The sequence below is a fragment of the Antedon mediterranea genome, chromosome 3 (genome assembly GCF_964355755.1).
Source record: "Antedon mediterranea chromosome 3, ecAntMedi1.1, whole genome shotgun sequence".
Lineage (NCBI taxonomy): Eukaryota > Metazoa > Echinodermata > Crinoidea > Comatulida > Antedonidae > Antedon > Antedon mediterranea.
The window spans coordinates 36,257,570-36,274,379 of NC_092672.1; the positions used below are offsets into that span (position 1 = coordinate 36,257,570).

Below are 16,810 nucleotides of genomic sequence, written 5' to 3' on the forward strand. Positions count from 1 at the left end.
GTAATCTGGAATTGGCAAGCAAGTATCGCAGGTTTAGAGGTAAAACAAGTATTGTAAGATAATTTATCGCATTAAAGTCCTAAACACTAATTTTCACTTTCATATATTTCCAACAAATTTGTAAGCGCTTGATTAATTTTGCTTTTATTAATATCAAAATCACTCATTTTCTCATTTTTATGCTAAAGGTTTATTAACCATAGCCTAGCATACATAGTTTGCTTCATTTTCATGTCTATTATATCAAAATGTAAATCATTTGTGTTGTAGATTATTTTATGATCATCACTGCACAATATTTAATTTCATATTGATAAATATAGTATTGGAATAGATAAAAATGTTGCAATTTATTATTTTTTTCGTGGTCTCTTGTAGCGTCGTAGCTTAAAGTTACTTACCACACCGGATTTGCGCTGGATAATTATCAATATTTAGGCTGAATCTCCTTGAGAATAGTATTACAATCGCCATTGCCAAAAGGGGAATAATACGACTAGGTTTCAATATCTTGTAGATATTTTCCAATAATTTAAACCATTGTTTGGTAACTGCATGGTTTATCTGTTTTAAAGCATGCACTTCGTTATTGTTGTGTTTAATCTTGCGTAGTGTTTTGTACTCTATGCTGCGTACTGTTAACGTACTCATGTATAATTCAATAATTTATTTATTTTTTCTTGGTTTGAGGCTCTTGTTAACCATACTGGAAGAGATATAAGGCCACCATGTTTGTATACTTGGCCCCAAGATATCGAATAATTTTACAGTCACAATTTGATTCTCCGGTGGTCTAACCCCCACCTCTTAATTTCATTTTGGTTGTATTGTTGTAGAACACTATTGTATATCGTATATTACCAAATTTCTCATCGTTTATACATTTTTTTATTCTTTATTTGATATAGTTACTCCAGATAGGAAGAAGAGATAGATAAGGAATGAATTGATGGTTGATTGGTAAGCCTGTAACGGCCACATGTCTTGAATGAAGGAAAAACGCCGCCTGTGAGATCATCAAGGATGTTCATAAATTGTCATCTCACCCAAAACGCCACTTGCCTCTTCGAAGGAAGTGGAGTAACGTTTTTGATGATAATAATCGTTTTTTCAGTATTGTGACTGGTTGGTTCAGACATGTAGAATTCGGAATTTAGAAATGGTTAATATTAATAGTGGTACGATGATTTTCTTTCGAGTTGGGTCTGCCGTGTTTTCAGTCGTCTTGTTTACCCTCAAGTGATTAACCAATTCGTGGTTTGAAATCTAGTCATCATAGAAATTATTAATTTGAATGAAGTTATTGCAAAAAAAAATGGTTTATTTTATCAAAAAGTACTATGCTTTATTTTGTAACATTGCAAAAATATTTCAAAATAAGTTATTTTATCAAATTAAAAATATATTTAATATATGGAATTTACATCCATTGGTGGAGTGGAATACTAAATCAGAAAATTGTGATATGGCCTATGAAACGTAAATATATCAAATAGTGATCCTAATATGGTTAATTTTATAAATTCACTGCCCTTAAATAATATTAGGGTTTGTTTTGAATAATTATCAAATACAGTAATATTATTAATAGGTACATGTGTATATATTTTGTGTGGGGTGTGTGCGTGTGTGTGATTTAAATCAAAGGGTCATTTTTTTGTTATTGGACAATAATATAATTAGTGGGGTAATTTGATAAATTTAATTTAGATATTTGAATCTGAAAAAAAAATTTTAAACGATGAAGAACATAATAAATATTTTCAAAATTAAATTATTTAATATCAGAATAATTAAATAATATGAAAGTCAATTTTTAATCGGTTTAGTGTATTTTAAACAGGCAATTTATGTATTTGGTTAGAAAATAGAATATATTTTATTTACTTTTTTTCTTTAGTTAACTTTTGTTTAGAACTTCATAATTTACAATATTTGTTGTTTATTTTATGAGTTTCTATCTTTATTATTTATTTAATAACATTTTATTAATTGTGTTAATTTTAAAAAACCAGTACAATACATCTTCAGAGTTACTTAAAGTCATTATTTATCTGTACTTAAATCATCAGTTTTAGCCGTTTTACATTATCTTGAAATTTTATTTAAATTCTTCAGAAACCATTGAACATCTATCTTCTGTTAAACGCATAAATTACAGAAAAAGACTGTTTGATCTATAGCTACCCATCCGAGTACCACCTTAGTTGTACGACATTTGCACTGAAGTGTTGCCATTTGTCGAGGCAACATCCTCTTCCCAACCCCCTCTCTCCCCATTTTTATTTCACCATTCACCTCATATTGCAGTAAATACAACATGGTGCTTTAATTCACTAAAGATTTCCAAAACCAAATTTTAGAAATGTTATAATGTAGTAAAAGATCACATTTAGTTTATTTTGTAATTTTCTAACAATAAAATATGTAATTGTATTAGAGATTGAGTCTGTGATTCGTGTTGTTTTCCATTGAATATTTTTAAGGAGACATTTTGATGTGGTAGGTTGTATATAAATATAAGCTTCAGAATCGGGTAACTTGTATAGTGTATTTTTTCTTTTCTCCTCCCTACCCATAATAATGTACACCTTATTCCAACCATGTTGGGTGTGGTTATGATAATGATAATGTAAACCTTATTCCAACCATGTTGGGTGTGGTTTTGATAATGTACACCTTATTCCAACCATCATGGATGTGGTTAGGATAATGTACACCTTATTCTAACCATGTTGGGTGTGGTTGTGATAATGTACACCTTATTCTAACCATGTTGGGTGTGGTTGTGATAATGTACATCTTTTTCCAACCATGTTGGGTGGGGTTTTGATAATGTACACCTTATTCCAACCATCATGGATGTGGTTATGATAATGTACACCTTATTCTAACCATGTTGGGTGTGGTTGTGATAATGTACACCTTTTTCCAACCATGTTGGGTGTGGTTATGATAATGTAAACCTTATTCCAACCATGTTGGGTGTGGTTTTGATAATGTAAACCTTCACTAAAAACAAATATTGCAATATATCAAATTATCATCCATAATTTCACACTTAAACATTTAATCCTCAATATAAGTTAGAAGAGCACTAGTTTCTTTATCATAGTTTAGTTATTTATTTGAAACATACAATGGGGAAAATGTCTTGAAATAAATATATAAAATTAGGTTTAAAATGTTCTTTATTAAATGTAATCTAGAAATGTTTCTTAAGTACATGTACAGTGGCAGATTGTAAGGCCTAGGGGAGAAAAGAAGGGAAGGGACTATAAATTGTAAAATAATAATCTATAATAATCTTCTGTATGTTTGATAAATTTAGGAGGGGTTGTGCTTGTGTTGTAAGGCCCCCATTGGATCCACCTCTATGGTGTACAGTGGATTCGCCCTATGGTGTAAAGTGTCGAGGGAGTTTAAGCCAACCCTAGCCTGCTGTCTACAAATCAGGATATTAAAGTGCCTAATATAACTTTTTTTTAATGTAGAATTACAGAAATATTAAAATGAGTACTAAACTAATAAATATTATCTGATGTGCAGTAATTTTTGGTAAACAGAAGAGTACCGATTTACCAACAGTCGTTGGTGCGTCCGCATGTTGCCCACTTTCTAATAGATATTTCTAATTGTCCATTTTCTTAGGGTTTGTTCATTTCTCTAAACTGTAATGTGTAGGTGTTAATAAATTAACTTCTCAGCTTAAAAGCAATAACATTGTTCGTTGTTTTATTACAAATCTTTGGTTTTTAAGATTTCGTGTTGGTTTTTAGTACCTACCTTACTTATCCTCTTCGGCCAAGTTTCCCTTAAGGCTACAAGATGCTCTCTCCAGTCAATTCTGTTTCTAGGTTCAACATTAGCTTCATTCCATGATCTCGAGTCTTTTTCTTTCTCCAATGTGCGCCCCCAGGTTGTTTTAAAATGGTCGACCCAACCGATGCTTTCCTTCTGGCATCCACGAAAAGCATTCAGGATTCATTCTCTGAACATGCCCTAACTTCCACCACCTCATTTTCACTGATTATTTTTAATTTGGCTTTTTCTAATTATTTCTCCACTAAATTAAATGTAAAAGTAAAGTTTCCTTGATGGATTTTAGCAGCAGATACGGATCCAGGGAGTCGTGCTACCCACTTGATAACTAAAACTATTTTGTGATCTAGTGGCAAAATATTAATGTTATATGTTAGCGCTGCTCTCCGTTTAAAAGTCCAGGATCCACCCCTGTGCTGATAGAATACAATGATTATCATTTTTATTTATTTTTTTATTAAGAATCATTTACAAAAAATACAAATCAAAACTTTTTAACTTTGGAACAATAAAGCTATTTGTTGTTATTTTGTTTGTGGAAATTAATACAATTCAAAAAGGGTTTCTAGAAAACTAAGATCTAGAAAACTAAGACTATAAGATCTTAGTTTTCCAAGATCTTAGGTCTTAGTTTTCTAGGCACCCAATTCACAACTTTCTGTAGACTATACATATCAACAAAAGTATGTAACAAGCACATAAAAGGCTAGTACAACTGATTTGTTTACAAAATCTTTTTTACAATGTCTGATCTTTATCAATACATGTATTCTGGAATATTGTTGTGCCAACCTCGACATCATCATTTTAATCAAAATCTTCTTTCATAAACGACTCGATATCTCGTCTAATCATATGATGCATAACGGCCTCCTGAGTGCGGTTTGCTTGTTTGGATTCAAGTATGGAATAAAAAAACGGAAAAATGCAAACAGTTGCTGCAGATGCGAACAGGCTCTGGACAATCGACAACTTCTGAAATTGATTAACCATGATTAGAGTAGAAAAGCCAAGGTACAATGTCATTAAATAAACAAATACCTTGATGACCCTTGACATTATTTCAACAGAGAAGGGTTTGTACCTCTGTGTAATATACTCGAAAATATCTTGCCGAATAGACAAAAAGTTATGCGAGTTGAGGATCACGGCTGGTGGTGGGTTTAAAGTCATGCTCCGGTTAAATAAAGGAAACGATTGGCTCGTACAGATCACATGTGAATTTGAATGAACGAGATTTCGATTCGGATGATCTATATTTTGGTTTTTTTCGATACCTTTATTTTCTTTGGTAATTTTTTCCGCGGTGTTTAAAACGTTCCATAAAAGGTCTGAATACTGCTGTGTGTAACTGTTGATCATTGTTAAAATGTAAGCGAAAATTCCAATAGCATACACGTAAATCCTACTTAGCGCGCCTGCGTATATGACGATACCGGTGAACGTGTAACCAATAATTTCAATAATGTACAACAAAATCGTGATGCATTTACCCAACAAGATAACTTCTACAAAAATAAAAAGCACCCAGAGCAGCATCAGCTGTAGAGATTTTGAAATTTGCGTACTTGTTAGCCAGACGTGGAACATACGCATGAAACAATACAGAAATGGAATACAGTTCAACGCAACAATGAGTAAAAAACCGGCACAGTACGGAACAAAACATGTTACGATAATCAATATAGACCAATGTTTTCCAAGCTTGATGGTAAAAAACCGGTAGAATAACTGAATTCCGTGGTATCCTGATTTCCAAAGTTCAATCCTAACCAGCATCTCTGCTCGGGCCTGGAGAACATAGAGGAACCGTTTCATGCCTGAATACGAATCATTCGGAATTTTTAAAGCTTCGGGGAGATCAAACAAATCTAAAGATATTCTTGTGCGATCATGAGAATCTTCTATAAAGATTCGCTCGAACCAATCACTCTTGTGGTGTAATGTGTACAACATGCCTACCACAAATATGGTGAAGATGGTGTTTGATATAACGTACCATACAATGCAGTGAACGGTTGTTTTTCCATTTTCCAATACTGCCTCCCATCTCAAATAAAAGTCCTCTTTATCTGTTGTAAACGCTATAGTATATGGAAGAAATTGTAGAAAAATGAATAAGAACAGGTAAAATAAACAGCGAGTTATATACACATAGTTATTTGAGTTCCCTTTAAAGAGTAGCCAATATTTCGGTCCTGTCGGTATGTCTGTTAGCAAACTTAAATACTTGATCTGTTTTCCCTGGTAGATTTTACTCTCGGGATGCGAGCGCAAGACGTATTTCAGCAATAATGGGAAATAGAACGATACTATGAAAGCGAGTAGTGTAATCGTCTTCATCCAAGGACGTGAAGATCGCGAAGATCGTGATTTAGTGAGAGAATTATCTGAATTATGGTTCCAACATTCGTAAAGCATGCTGCCTTGAAGTATGTTATAATACGTGAACATGGTGTTCACTAAATCGTGTTTTTCCAGACAAACCTCAGAGGTGCTTAGTATCGGTTCGTCAGATGTTTCTAACAACGCTTTTGCAATAAGAGTGAGTTTTACCGCATCGTCTGCCATTCTAAAACAATCCGAATCTTGCGGAAAACTCGCATTCAGTCTAACCGTTTCCATCCTGAGGCTGAGTGTCCCCAGGGACAGCGAAGGGAAGTCAAACGGTAGACTTAGAAGGAACTTTCCCTTGCTTCCCACGACCCAAACCCAGTGATACGCATCCACGACATCAGAATCGTTCTGTAAATTAATCTTTTCGGCAAAGTTCAATTTAACTCGCATAAATGTTTTACGGTTTTCGACAGCTTGCGTCAGTCTTTCTGGTTCGTAGATCTTGATGTGGCAACTTGGAATGGGTACGTGTATTGTTGATCCAAGATGGAAGGTTACCATAGAAACCAATAACCAGGTGATACCGTTGCACAACATTGTGTTTATTGTTGTAAACCTGGGGGAAAAATAGAAATATTTCAAGTGTTATTGTAGCTTTGGAAGGCCGGCCCAGGTCCCCACGCTAAATGTATAAACATTATAGAGAGGGCATCACAGTTCAGCACTTCTGTTTACTTTTTTTACTTTCAAAATCATGGATCCTTCATTTCTTAATGTTTGAATGTTTGTATATGAGTGACTCACTCCTTTGTTGAGTTCTGAGGTTGACCCCTTAAAGGGGGTCCTACTTTGTATTTGTAAATTGTACAATGAATATATAATACTGTTAAGTAGATCTTAAACTACTTGTCATGTTTAAGTAACTGTTTACAGCTATAATATATAAGTATATACTATATAATAATAAGTACTGTATTAAATTTTGTCCTAAAGTAAAAACTGAAACTTTAAAAAAAAGAATAATATTGTGATCATATACAGTATCACAAGGTCACGTGTTCTAATATATATGTCATATTATAATTATTATTTGAAACCTTACCTGGATAGTTTTTTTGTTACCTTGCGGTAGTTAGCTCTCTGGATAGCTAGCTACAGACAGACACAAAGCGTGGTAGTTGGTGTATTACTGTTTTTTTAATTTAGTGGAGTTGGATCTCTCTGGTACAAAGAGCTCATTCAGGAAGTTTGGATTTCCTTCCTGAAGAATAAAAGAAAAATATTTTGCTCAGTTATTGTTTTCATTTTAAGATTCTCAACACATGTTTGTAGGGTAAGAAACAAACTTTTTTATTTTTAATCCATCTAACTTTGCTGTCATTTTTAACCCCAGATTCATACTCACTGAGATTTTATTATTTAATTTATGCCTCCGTCAAAAGCATTTGCTTGATTTATGTTTGTAGACTTATGTCTTTTTAAAAATAGAAATAGTCATCTGCTATGAATGCAATGTTCTATTATGTGTCTCTAATTACAGTATATTCTAACATATGTAACTTGATACTCATTTCCTCGCTGGTATGACCAGGCTAACTATGGAACTATAATATAATATTATATATTATATCGTGAGGTAATTTCCCGATTGATCGTAATCAAAACGGTACTGGGTATGGTCTACTAGTTTTTCTGCTCCCAACCAGTACATCCATTCATAGAAGCTTTGATGAAGTAAGCCTACCTGGTGGTAACCATAGAACGGTTCCGAGATAACGACTACCGTATACTTCGGCTTTAGTCGGTAGAAGATGAAAAAATTGTTAGAGATAGAGTATACGATGTTTGATTATGTGTAGATGTGTGATTTGTTCTTTTACTCAAATGATATTATTTATTTAATCCATTTTTTATATCAATTAATTAAATTATCGTAGATTGTATATTATGCGATAAATATTATTTAATAATTTGTTTTGATATATTTTTATTGTTATTTTTATTATTATATTAAAAAAGATATCTGTTAGTATAAATTAAAAAATATAGATATAAGGAAGAAAAGCAAAGAGATTATGGAGCGGCTGTACCAGAATAACGTAGACCATACCCAGTACCGTTTTGATTACGATCAATCGGGAAATTACCTCACGAAATCATGGGCTAACTAACTACCTTACACCAGCAGTCCTCTTGAATTTATCACAGAGATAAAAACACAAACATTTATATAAAGTGATGACATATCTGTTTGTGACTGTGTAGTGTATAGTAGTGAACTTCCTATTTATGTTTTTATGTATATGGCTCATACAGCATCCATCATGCTCAAACAAAGGAAAATGTTCTCATTTCTCTAAAATACCATGTGCTTTTCTTTGTATTTACCTATTTTTTCTATGATATTTAGAAACAATTCATACTATACCTTATATAAGCACTACTGTGAATCAACATTCTTCTGTCTGCTGTACAAATGTGTAAACTGATGTGGACTAAAAAACAGAACCATCCTCATTGGATGGAAACAATACTCCACTCTACCACCAGTCTACTTAGTTGTCATGGCAACAATCACTTTGACCTCAATGTGTACCTTGTACATCCTTACACCAATTAAAAGTACCATATGTTTTGGAATAATGTAGTATAAAAGATAAGGGCCATTATTAAACCACCTTAGTTGTTGAGGTGATCCCTGTCGAAAACTTTAATTTGACAAGACTATCCCTAAGACTTCCTCAAATGGGATAGGCCAAATTAGATCATACACCTCATAATAACATTCCCATAGTCTGTATATTATTCATTCATGCAAGAAGCACACAAAGTAAATTGGTGACTTTATTTATCTGTAGGTAGAAAGTTGATGTTGCTACAAGCTTAGGTAGAAGGTTATTGAATGATCTCCAATCACAGTTAAACAGTTTACAAACTTGGATGTCATGGTTGTAAGTCTGTTTACAGTCATCCCGTACTTAATACATTTAAAGCGCATATAAGTTAACTTTGTTTGACTTTTTGGTAAGTGTATTCATTTTTTAAATATTCATAGGTTCAGACATAACCAGGCCAGTTGCTGGCTGTGAAGATTTGCAGTAGAAAAACTGGGCTTTTCCCTTAGTACTCTCGCCACTGAATGTAAGAAGAATGAATGAAGCCAGGATTAATTTTATGGGATAATTTCATGGGATACTCCATGGATAATTACATGGGATAATTAGGCCTACATAGGATATATTATATAATACTAGTATGTGCATGGAGGTATATACCTCCATGGTATGTGTAACTGGAAAGTTTTATTGAATGCTAGATACAAATAGTACTTCCACGAGGTTAAAAAAAAAATTATTGAGGTTTTTCTTTCAGTCTTTACGCATTGATCATGACACGCTCTAGGAGAATCTTACTTCTTGTGGCAGCCATGTGTATTGTGACGTCATCCAGAGACATCTCTGCAAGGATCCAATCCGATAACACTACCTGTCTACTGGAGATGGATGGCACAGATGTCTTGCAAGAACTCTTGGAAGGTGATGCTGTTTTTATCAACATAAAATTGTTATCTTTTGTTGATGCTTCTGATTCTGTTGGAATGGATTTTTACGAAAATACAACAGTGATTGACGTCAACCACTGGGTTGTGGCTGTCGGGAAAATCGGTGAACTCCTTTCGACATTTCCTTTTGATTTTGAATACCTGTCACTTGGAACTCTAACTCCTGGTGTGGAACACATCTCCTTAAACGTCACATCAATACCCGAGTGTTTCTTTGATGTTGACAACGAGGACAAATTAAACATTATTGCAAAATCTTTGCTACAACTCGAAAGCGATGAAAATGTGAAACAAGACGTTTGCATTGAGCGGCAGCTAACACGCGATAATTTCAGCGTATCAGGTGTTTACGGAGTGCCTGCCTGTTATTACACTCTTCTTCAGGGCAGTACATACTTTGAATGCTGGCAAATATCAGGAGAAGATAGTTCAGTGGAACTTAGTAATTTCGTGACGCATTTCTGGCTGGACACCTTTTTCTGGATTAGTGTAGTATTCACTTTTTATTTTAACTTGTTCTTCGTCTCCTTTTTTTGTCGTGTGAAACCAATGGTTGATAACGAAAAACAATACTTGAGCATACGAACTGATCTACCAATGGGTTTTAAGTATTTGATGTTTTATAAGGGAAATCAATATACTTTTGTTTTTGTTTCACGTTGGCTTGTACTATTGGTTCTTGTCGCTTTCTTACAATACATACCTTACATCATTGCACATGTCTCTGACAGCGATAATTTCACACGTCGTTGGGCAGCGATTTTTAACAATGAAGTGATTCAAGAGAGTACATTTTGGGGTTGGAATATTTATGTAAATTTGGTGTATTTTATTTTTGGGGTTATTCTGATGATAACCTGGTTGAACTGTCAAAACTGGTTTGAAACTAAGTACATTGAGTCAATAATGCGAGATCATTTTTTTCTGGAAGAGTTCAATCTCGCGCCAGATTTGAAAATTCCAAAAGATAATTACAGTGGCCTGTATAGATTTTTATTTGTCGTGAAGGAGAGGACAAAGATGGCCGTATCGATTTCTCATTGGAAGCACGGGTTGAAGGGGTTTTGGAAGTCTTTGTCGTTCATAAACAACAAGGTACTACAGTATACCGTGGCAGCAATTCTCGTTGTACCGTTCCTATGTATCTACACCATTGGCACTGCAGTTAATTCTATCCCGTTGTTTTATTGCATGTTACGTTTCTTCCAAATATGGGTGATTGATGACAATATGAAACTTAGCAATCGTGTTTTGATGATTTCAGCTTCTTTTGGTCTCTTATTCGTCGAGATTGCTCTGTTGGGAAAATTTGTATCTATCTTTGCATATGTCTCCGGTATTGTATGTTACTTCTGCATCGGTTTACTGGTGAACTCCGGTACTGCCGGCGTCTTTGTTGCTGTCTCTGTCATCGTGATTGGTTACGTCATTTCGACGTTAACAGATTATTACAAAGGATATGTGGTTCTTTTACAGCAAGTGATATCGGTGCTAGATGAGTTAATCACAGATAACATGGTTCAAGTTTCTAGTGATAAACTTCCATCTTTTCCACAATGTACAGATCAGATAAATAATACCTGCATTCCTCTTTCTACTGTTGTTGACTTTCAAGCTGGTGGGAATGCTGGTACGTCAACTGGACCTTCAACTGGACATTCAACTGGACCTTCAACTGACCCTAACACACAACCTACTAGTACCCCTACTCCTTCAAATGGAACTCCTGCACCAGCACCATCAAGTGATAGCACATCTTTACCAGTAATCAGACAAGACACCGAAGGCTTAACTGCTATTGAAAAGACTCTCTTTGACTTGATTGTTCAGAAGTATAGACCAACAGGGATTCAAATCTTGACTGTCATCATGCAACTCCTGATTCTGAGTCTAGTAATCTGGGTTGGTTTCTCTACTCTAAAGCTTATTGAAGATTTCACTGACTTAAACCAGCAAGTAGAACTATTTGCAGGAGTTGTCATTGCTGGTATTGTACCTCTTTTTCAGGAAATTCTACGAAATAAGGCGGAAGAAGAGAGCAGACAAAAGATTCGTGAAAAATGTATCCGGCGCGACATTGAAGAATATCTGGCTAATGGAACATTTCAAACTTTGGTTATCTAACATTGTAACCATCTGTCAATTATTTTATGCAAAGGTACTTATATTTGCCTGTTTTAATATGCAAATGACTTAAAGCAAATGGCCTGATTTATAGCAAATGGCCTGTTTTATACAAATGACTTTTATATACAAGTGGACCTTTATGCAAATGATGATTTATAGTAAATGGCCTGTTTTATACAAATGACTTTTAGATGCAAGTGTACCCCTATGCAAATGATGATTTATAGCAAATGGCCTGTTTTATAAAAAATGACTTTTAAATGCAAGTGAACCTCTATGCAAATGAATTTATAAAAATAACCTGCTGTTTTTTTTTAATTCTCTATTATGCTTGCAAATGTAAATTTTCCTTGTTGCTTACAGCAGTTTTAATTTTGAAATCTTGATTTGGGTTTAGAATAAATTTAGTCCAGACTTAATATACAGTATTTGTACAAACATTTTTATATATATAATGAGGAAACTCATCTTTTTAAAGTTAAAGAATAGATTCATTTTTGTATTTTGTGAACTGATAATCAATAAATGTTTTTGTTTTAAAAAATGAAATGCTGCAACTAATCTAATGTTATTCAGGTCATATTTATATATGTTTATCTTATAAGGTGTACAACCCTTGTAACCATATTATTGCTTAACTGTCTCAGCTAAAATAGACTGCTGCTTAATATGGATAGATAAAACACAAACATTTGAATTATAAACATTTATTTATTTTGATACACCTTGCAGCATACAATAAATTTGTAACAAAACAATAATTGTAAGCATAAAAAATGGCACAAAAAACCAGCATTATAGAAACTGTGAAAAACACTAAGAATTCAATATACATTTTTTATTTGATTTTATACATAAAAAGTATTACATACCATACCATATATATGTAAAGACGATTGTTAGATATTTATATAATAGATATAAGTGACCTAGAAGCTAGGGGCATAAATTAGTCTTTACCGATTCACCACGATAAGCGCTTAAAGCGCTCAAAAGGTTAAAAGTCAAGGTCATTGTAAACAAATTACTGTATCAACAACAAAAAAGTAAATCGAATTTACATGCGCAGTTTGCTGTGCATGAATCGTAACAACAAATTATACAAAATATTCACAACTTTTTTTAAAAAAATATGCTTCTAAATATATAAAAACAATTGTTGAAGTTAGTTTGAAAATAAAATTCGAAAATATAACCGTTTTTCGAAGCACGCTGTTCGAAACGCGACAGGCGCGTTGAATGAATCTAGGCCTAGGCCTAAACATACAACGTAAAATCGTCTAAAATCCATCTTTATTTCTAATAATCACTATTTTGAAGCTTGTATACAATAAATGTATAATAAATAAAGATTATGTATCAGTTACAGTGTCTAAATCGTCATATTTCCATGTAAAAATGTGATTTTTCTACCGGAGAAAAGTCGTGAAGATGTCCTCACAAGGGCCGCGCCATATTGTTTACCTTTGATTGTAATATGAACCCTGACATGTCAGATGCATTATGGGCATGAAATATTTGTTCAAACTTCAGCTGCGCAAAGGTCAGTTTATTGAAGCATAACTTTTGACAAACATTTTGATACCAAACTTGTTTTAATTTCATAAGTTTTCGACGCATTTTCGTCAAATTTTCTGCAAGCTACACGTCTAAAACAGCGGACTAAGCTCCCGAGGGATGCCGGTGCGCGTGAGAATCGCGAATTCCAAGTCGCTTTCGGGATGTTTTTTTTAACATTCCCGGTGAACAAACAGCGGCGACGACGCTCTCGGGGCGGCTCCCGATAGGCCTAGGCCCCATATGGTCATCGTCGGATGAGTCAGTCTACTAATTTCTTCATAATTTCGAAACCGGTCATTCATAATGGTCAAGTTTGGTCTTATTTTGAAGAGAAGAAATAGGTTCTGATGAAGAGATGAGTTTTATTATGAAATATTTATTAATTTTTGTGCATTTGGTAGTCAAAGATAAATTACAAATTTTTTATAATTTTCCTAAAATATTTATAAAATTTGCATAATCCATACTCCGCCAAAATAAGTTGTAACACAAATTTGATAACATATTTGGAAATAAAATGTCCTTTATTGAGTGAATTTTCTCCAACTCAAAAACATTGTAATAAATAGTTGATCTGAGAAATAATACTATATGTCCGAGAAATACTGTATTAAGCTCTGTCTACACTATCAAACTTTATGTGACAACAAAATGTGATGTGCCCATATGGACATGATGATGTCATATCACTACCATATTTGGTTTTTGTCAATCTAGTTTGTGTAAACAGAGCTTTAGCAACATAATAGGGAGGTTTCGCAACCTTACGAATACGATAACGAAAACGGATACGTCACACATTTGTGAAACTTTTGAGCAAAGATTATATAGCGCCGCTACGCGGCGCAAGATAGGTAACTGTTGCCAAGCTCCTATCTTATAACACTACGCGCCCAGTAAATCCATGGACGCCATTCGGGCGGACAGCGATTTTTTTTTCCGTACGAGAGTTCCTCCATCGGTTCGTTTCGGACTCAATCGACTCTTCGGTAAGCCACCGATGCTCACTGATGCGTGACAGCAACCACAAGACAAAACGTGAGCAGCTTTTTTGCACGAGTGACAGATTTATATATACTAGAGGCCTAACACTAATACTCACTGTAAATATAATAATAAATATTAATAGTAGTACATACTGAACGTCATTGTAATAATAATAATAGGCCTAGAATTTTAATAATATAATACTGTATAGGCAGCCACAAACCAATGTATGTACCATCAGATTCACAAACAGTAACACACACACAGCAGCAGCACTTTGTTGGTCGTCACAAGCAAGTGCAAGGCTGGCCCTAGCTAGCCTAGCCCTACGTACGTGTGCTTCAATGTAGTACATTTCCATCTACAGACAGTACTATTTTTTATTTTAATAAAATGAAGTAGTAGGTTAGAAATTATATGTACAGAAGTAACACTAACAGATGTTTTTATCAAGAAAATTACAATTTTCTTCAGGTTTTTAAGTGTAACATTTGAAAAATTGTATACATATATTATATTATTATTATAGGCCTAGTATTAGTATTCTATTAGTATTAGTAACATGTATTCTTGTAAGTTGTAATGTATAGAAACACATGCTTGCTTATAAAGCGTTTAATCTTGGCCGGTGGAAATTTTGAAATAAAATGAACAATTTAAAAAAAAAATTTATTTCAGAAACCATAATAAAAAAAATAAATCAAGAATATGGAATACAGAAAACCCATCTTCATGACAAGATGATAGTATCACATATAATTATAAGCTTCCTGGAAAATGTGTTACAGTATTATTAAATGTATTTGTACTATTGCAGTCGTGTCAGTACCGTAATTGAATGTTTTTTACTTTGCATGTATTTTTTATGATTTTCCAAATTACATATACACATAATAAACAATAATATTAGTTGTAGGCCTATAATATAACTTAATTAAAACTCCAAAATTGCCTATATTAAAAGTCTGAAATCTTTATTTTTCCAGATTGGGGATAATTAATACGTACACCTTTAACGTAAAATTTCCATTACCTTACAATACAAATATTAATTTAATAATATTATTTTAAAAGGTATAAAAAACATACACTGTGCATAGGAATTCCTACTGTACATAACCATTTTAAATTCAAAAGTAATACCTTGCATAGGCTTACACAAGGTTGGCTATGTTGGCTAGGCTAGCCATGGGCTAGCTACAATACCATAAACGATAAGAAAAGAGCCTCTCGTTCGTGACAAAAGGTCGTTCAACTTTAAAAAATAATATCTGATACGACCTACTATTGGGTCGTAGACCTAAATATCTTCAATATGCTATTGGGTTCTTAATGTAATTACTAAGTAGGCCTAGTATTTATTAATTAATGTCATCAAAACTCGTATTAGTGTAGATTCATTTTACTATTATGAGAGCCTGTGTGAAAGTATTAGCTCGCGGTTTGTAAATGTAAATTGTATTATATTGTCACGCATCAGTGAGCTGACTTTACCGAATACCGAAGAGAGTCGATTGAGTCCGAAACGAACCGATGGAGGAACTCTCGTACGGAAAAAAAAATCGCCGCCGGACAGGTTATTATTGTGATTTAAATGTAAATGGTTTAAAGTTTGCGGTCCGCCTCGAAGTATCTGTGGTTAACCATCTTTATGATTAATTCTTGGAAAAGGGAAGAAATTATGGAAACAAAGTAAAATAAAAGTTTCTTTGGGATCTGGACACTTTCCGATTAATTCTGTGTGTTTACATTGATATGTTTGGTTAGACAACTTCGTTCTTTAACCGAAACATCGTGGATATTGCCTTGACAACGACTTTATTCCGGTTCAAACTTGTCCGCCGGAATGGCGTCCATGGATTACAAAGGTCTCACCCAGTTACCTATCTTGCGCCGCGTAGCGGCGCTATACAATCTTTGCTTTTGAGCTGATGCCCATTTCATATTCATAAAGCGTATTCGTGTTGACGAATATCACCAGTCATATTCGTAACTACAAAACGAGTATAGTTTTTGATCTATTTTGCACATTTTGCATTTGAATCAGGAATGATTCATGATTATAATATAATTATAGATTTATTGAAAGTAATTTACTAAAGTAATTTACTAAAATGCCAGGTAAATTTTGATATAAATAGCAGTTTTTAAAGTCCTCACTCGCTTTATGTTACGCTAGGCCTAGACAGCAAAGCACCACGCACACGTACCTGCTGCACTTCGCTCAAATTTATCGCAGTCATATTTTGGATGGCGCCCTTAATATTTCGTTGCCATGCGATTTTTACTGGCTTACGAAAAACGAATAATTGTGCGTGACGTATCCGTTTTCGTTATCGTATTCTTAAGATTGCGAAACCTCCCTATATAATTATTATTATTATGGACATAAAAATCCTTTCTATAGAGGGCGGT

At 33.8% G+C, this 16,810-nt stretch overlaps 3 protein-coding genes across 4 annotated transcripts in view; 2 read left to right on the plus strand and 1 right to left on the minus strand.

The window, feature by feature from the left end:
- Positions 1-3,714, plus strand: part of LOC140045419 (calcium-transporting ATPase sarcoplasmic/endoplasmic reticulum type-like) — a 40,349-nt gene extending 36,635 nt beyond the window's left edge. Inside the window, exon 24 of the mRNA XM_072090300.1 lies at positions 909-3,714. Coding sequence (XP_071946401.1) covers positions 909-934 — 26 coding nt within the window. The 3' untranslated portion in view covers positions 935-3,714. The remainder of the gene's footprint in view (positions 1-908) is intronic.
- Positions 3,715-3,777: 63 nt separating this feature from the next.
- On the minus strand, positions 3,778-8,690 carry LOC140045421 (uncharacterized). The gene is made up of 3 exons (XM_072090304.1): positions 8,588-8,690; positions 7,262-7,420; positions 3,778-6,775 (listed from the first exon to the last, which is right to left on the minus strand). The coding sequence occupies exon 3, from the start codon at positions 6,754-6,756 to the stop codon at positions 4,630-4,632; it is 2,127 nt and encodes a 708-aa protein (XP_071946405.1). The 5' UTR covers positions 6,757-6,775; positions 7,262-7,420; positions 8,588-8,690; the 3' UTR covers positions 3,778-4,629.
- Positions 7,471-12,657, plus strand: LOC140045420 (uncharacterized). Of its 2 annotated transcripts, XM_072090302.1 has the most exons (3): positions 7,471-7,492; positions 9,018-9,183; positions 9,532-12,657. In XM_072090302.1, exon 3 carries the CDS (start codon positions 9,548-9,550, stop codon positions 11,843-11,845), a length of 2,298 nt encoding a protein of 765 aa, XP_071946403.1. In that variant the 5' UTR covers positions 7,471-7,492; positions 9,018-9,183; positions 9,532-9,547; the 3' UTR covers positions 11,846-12,657. The 2 variants fall into 2 exon arrangements, with proteins under 2 accessions (XP_071946403.1, XP_071946404.1); XM_072090303.1 differs by having other exon boundaries at positions 9,022-12,657.
- Positions 12,658-16,810: the final 4,153 nt, after the last annotated feature.

Coding starts and splice junctions, on each gene's coding strand:
- LOC140045420 (XM_072090302.1), top strand. CDS start 9,548: ATGACACGCTCTAGGAGAATCTTACTTCTTGTGGCAGCCATGTGTATT.
- LOC140045421 (XM_072090304.1), bottom strand. CDS start 6,756: ATGTTGTGCAACGGTATCACCTGGTTATTGGTTTCTATGGTAACCTTC.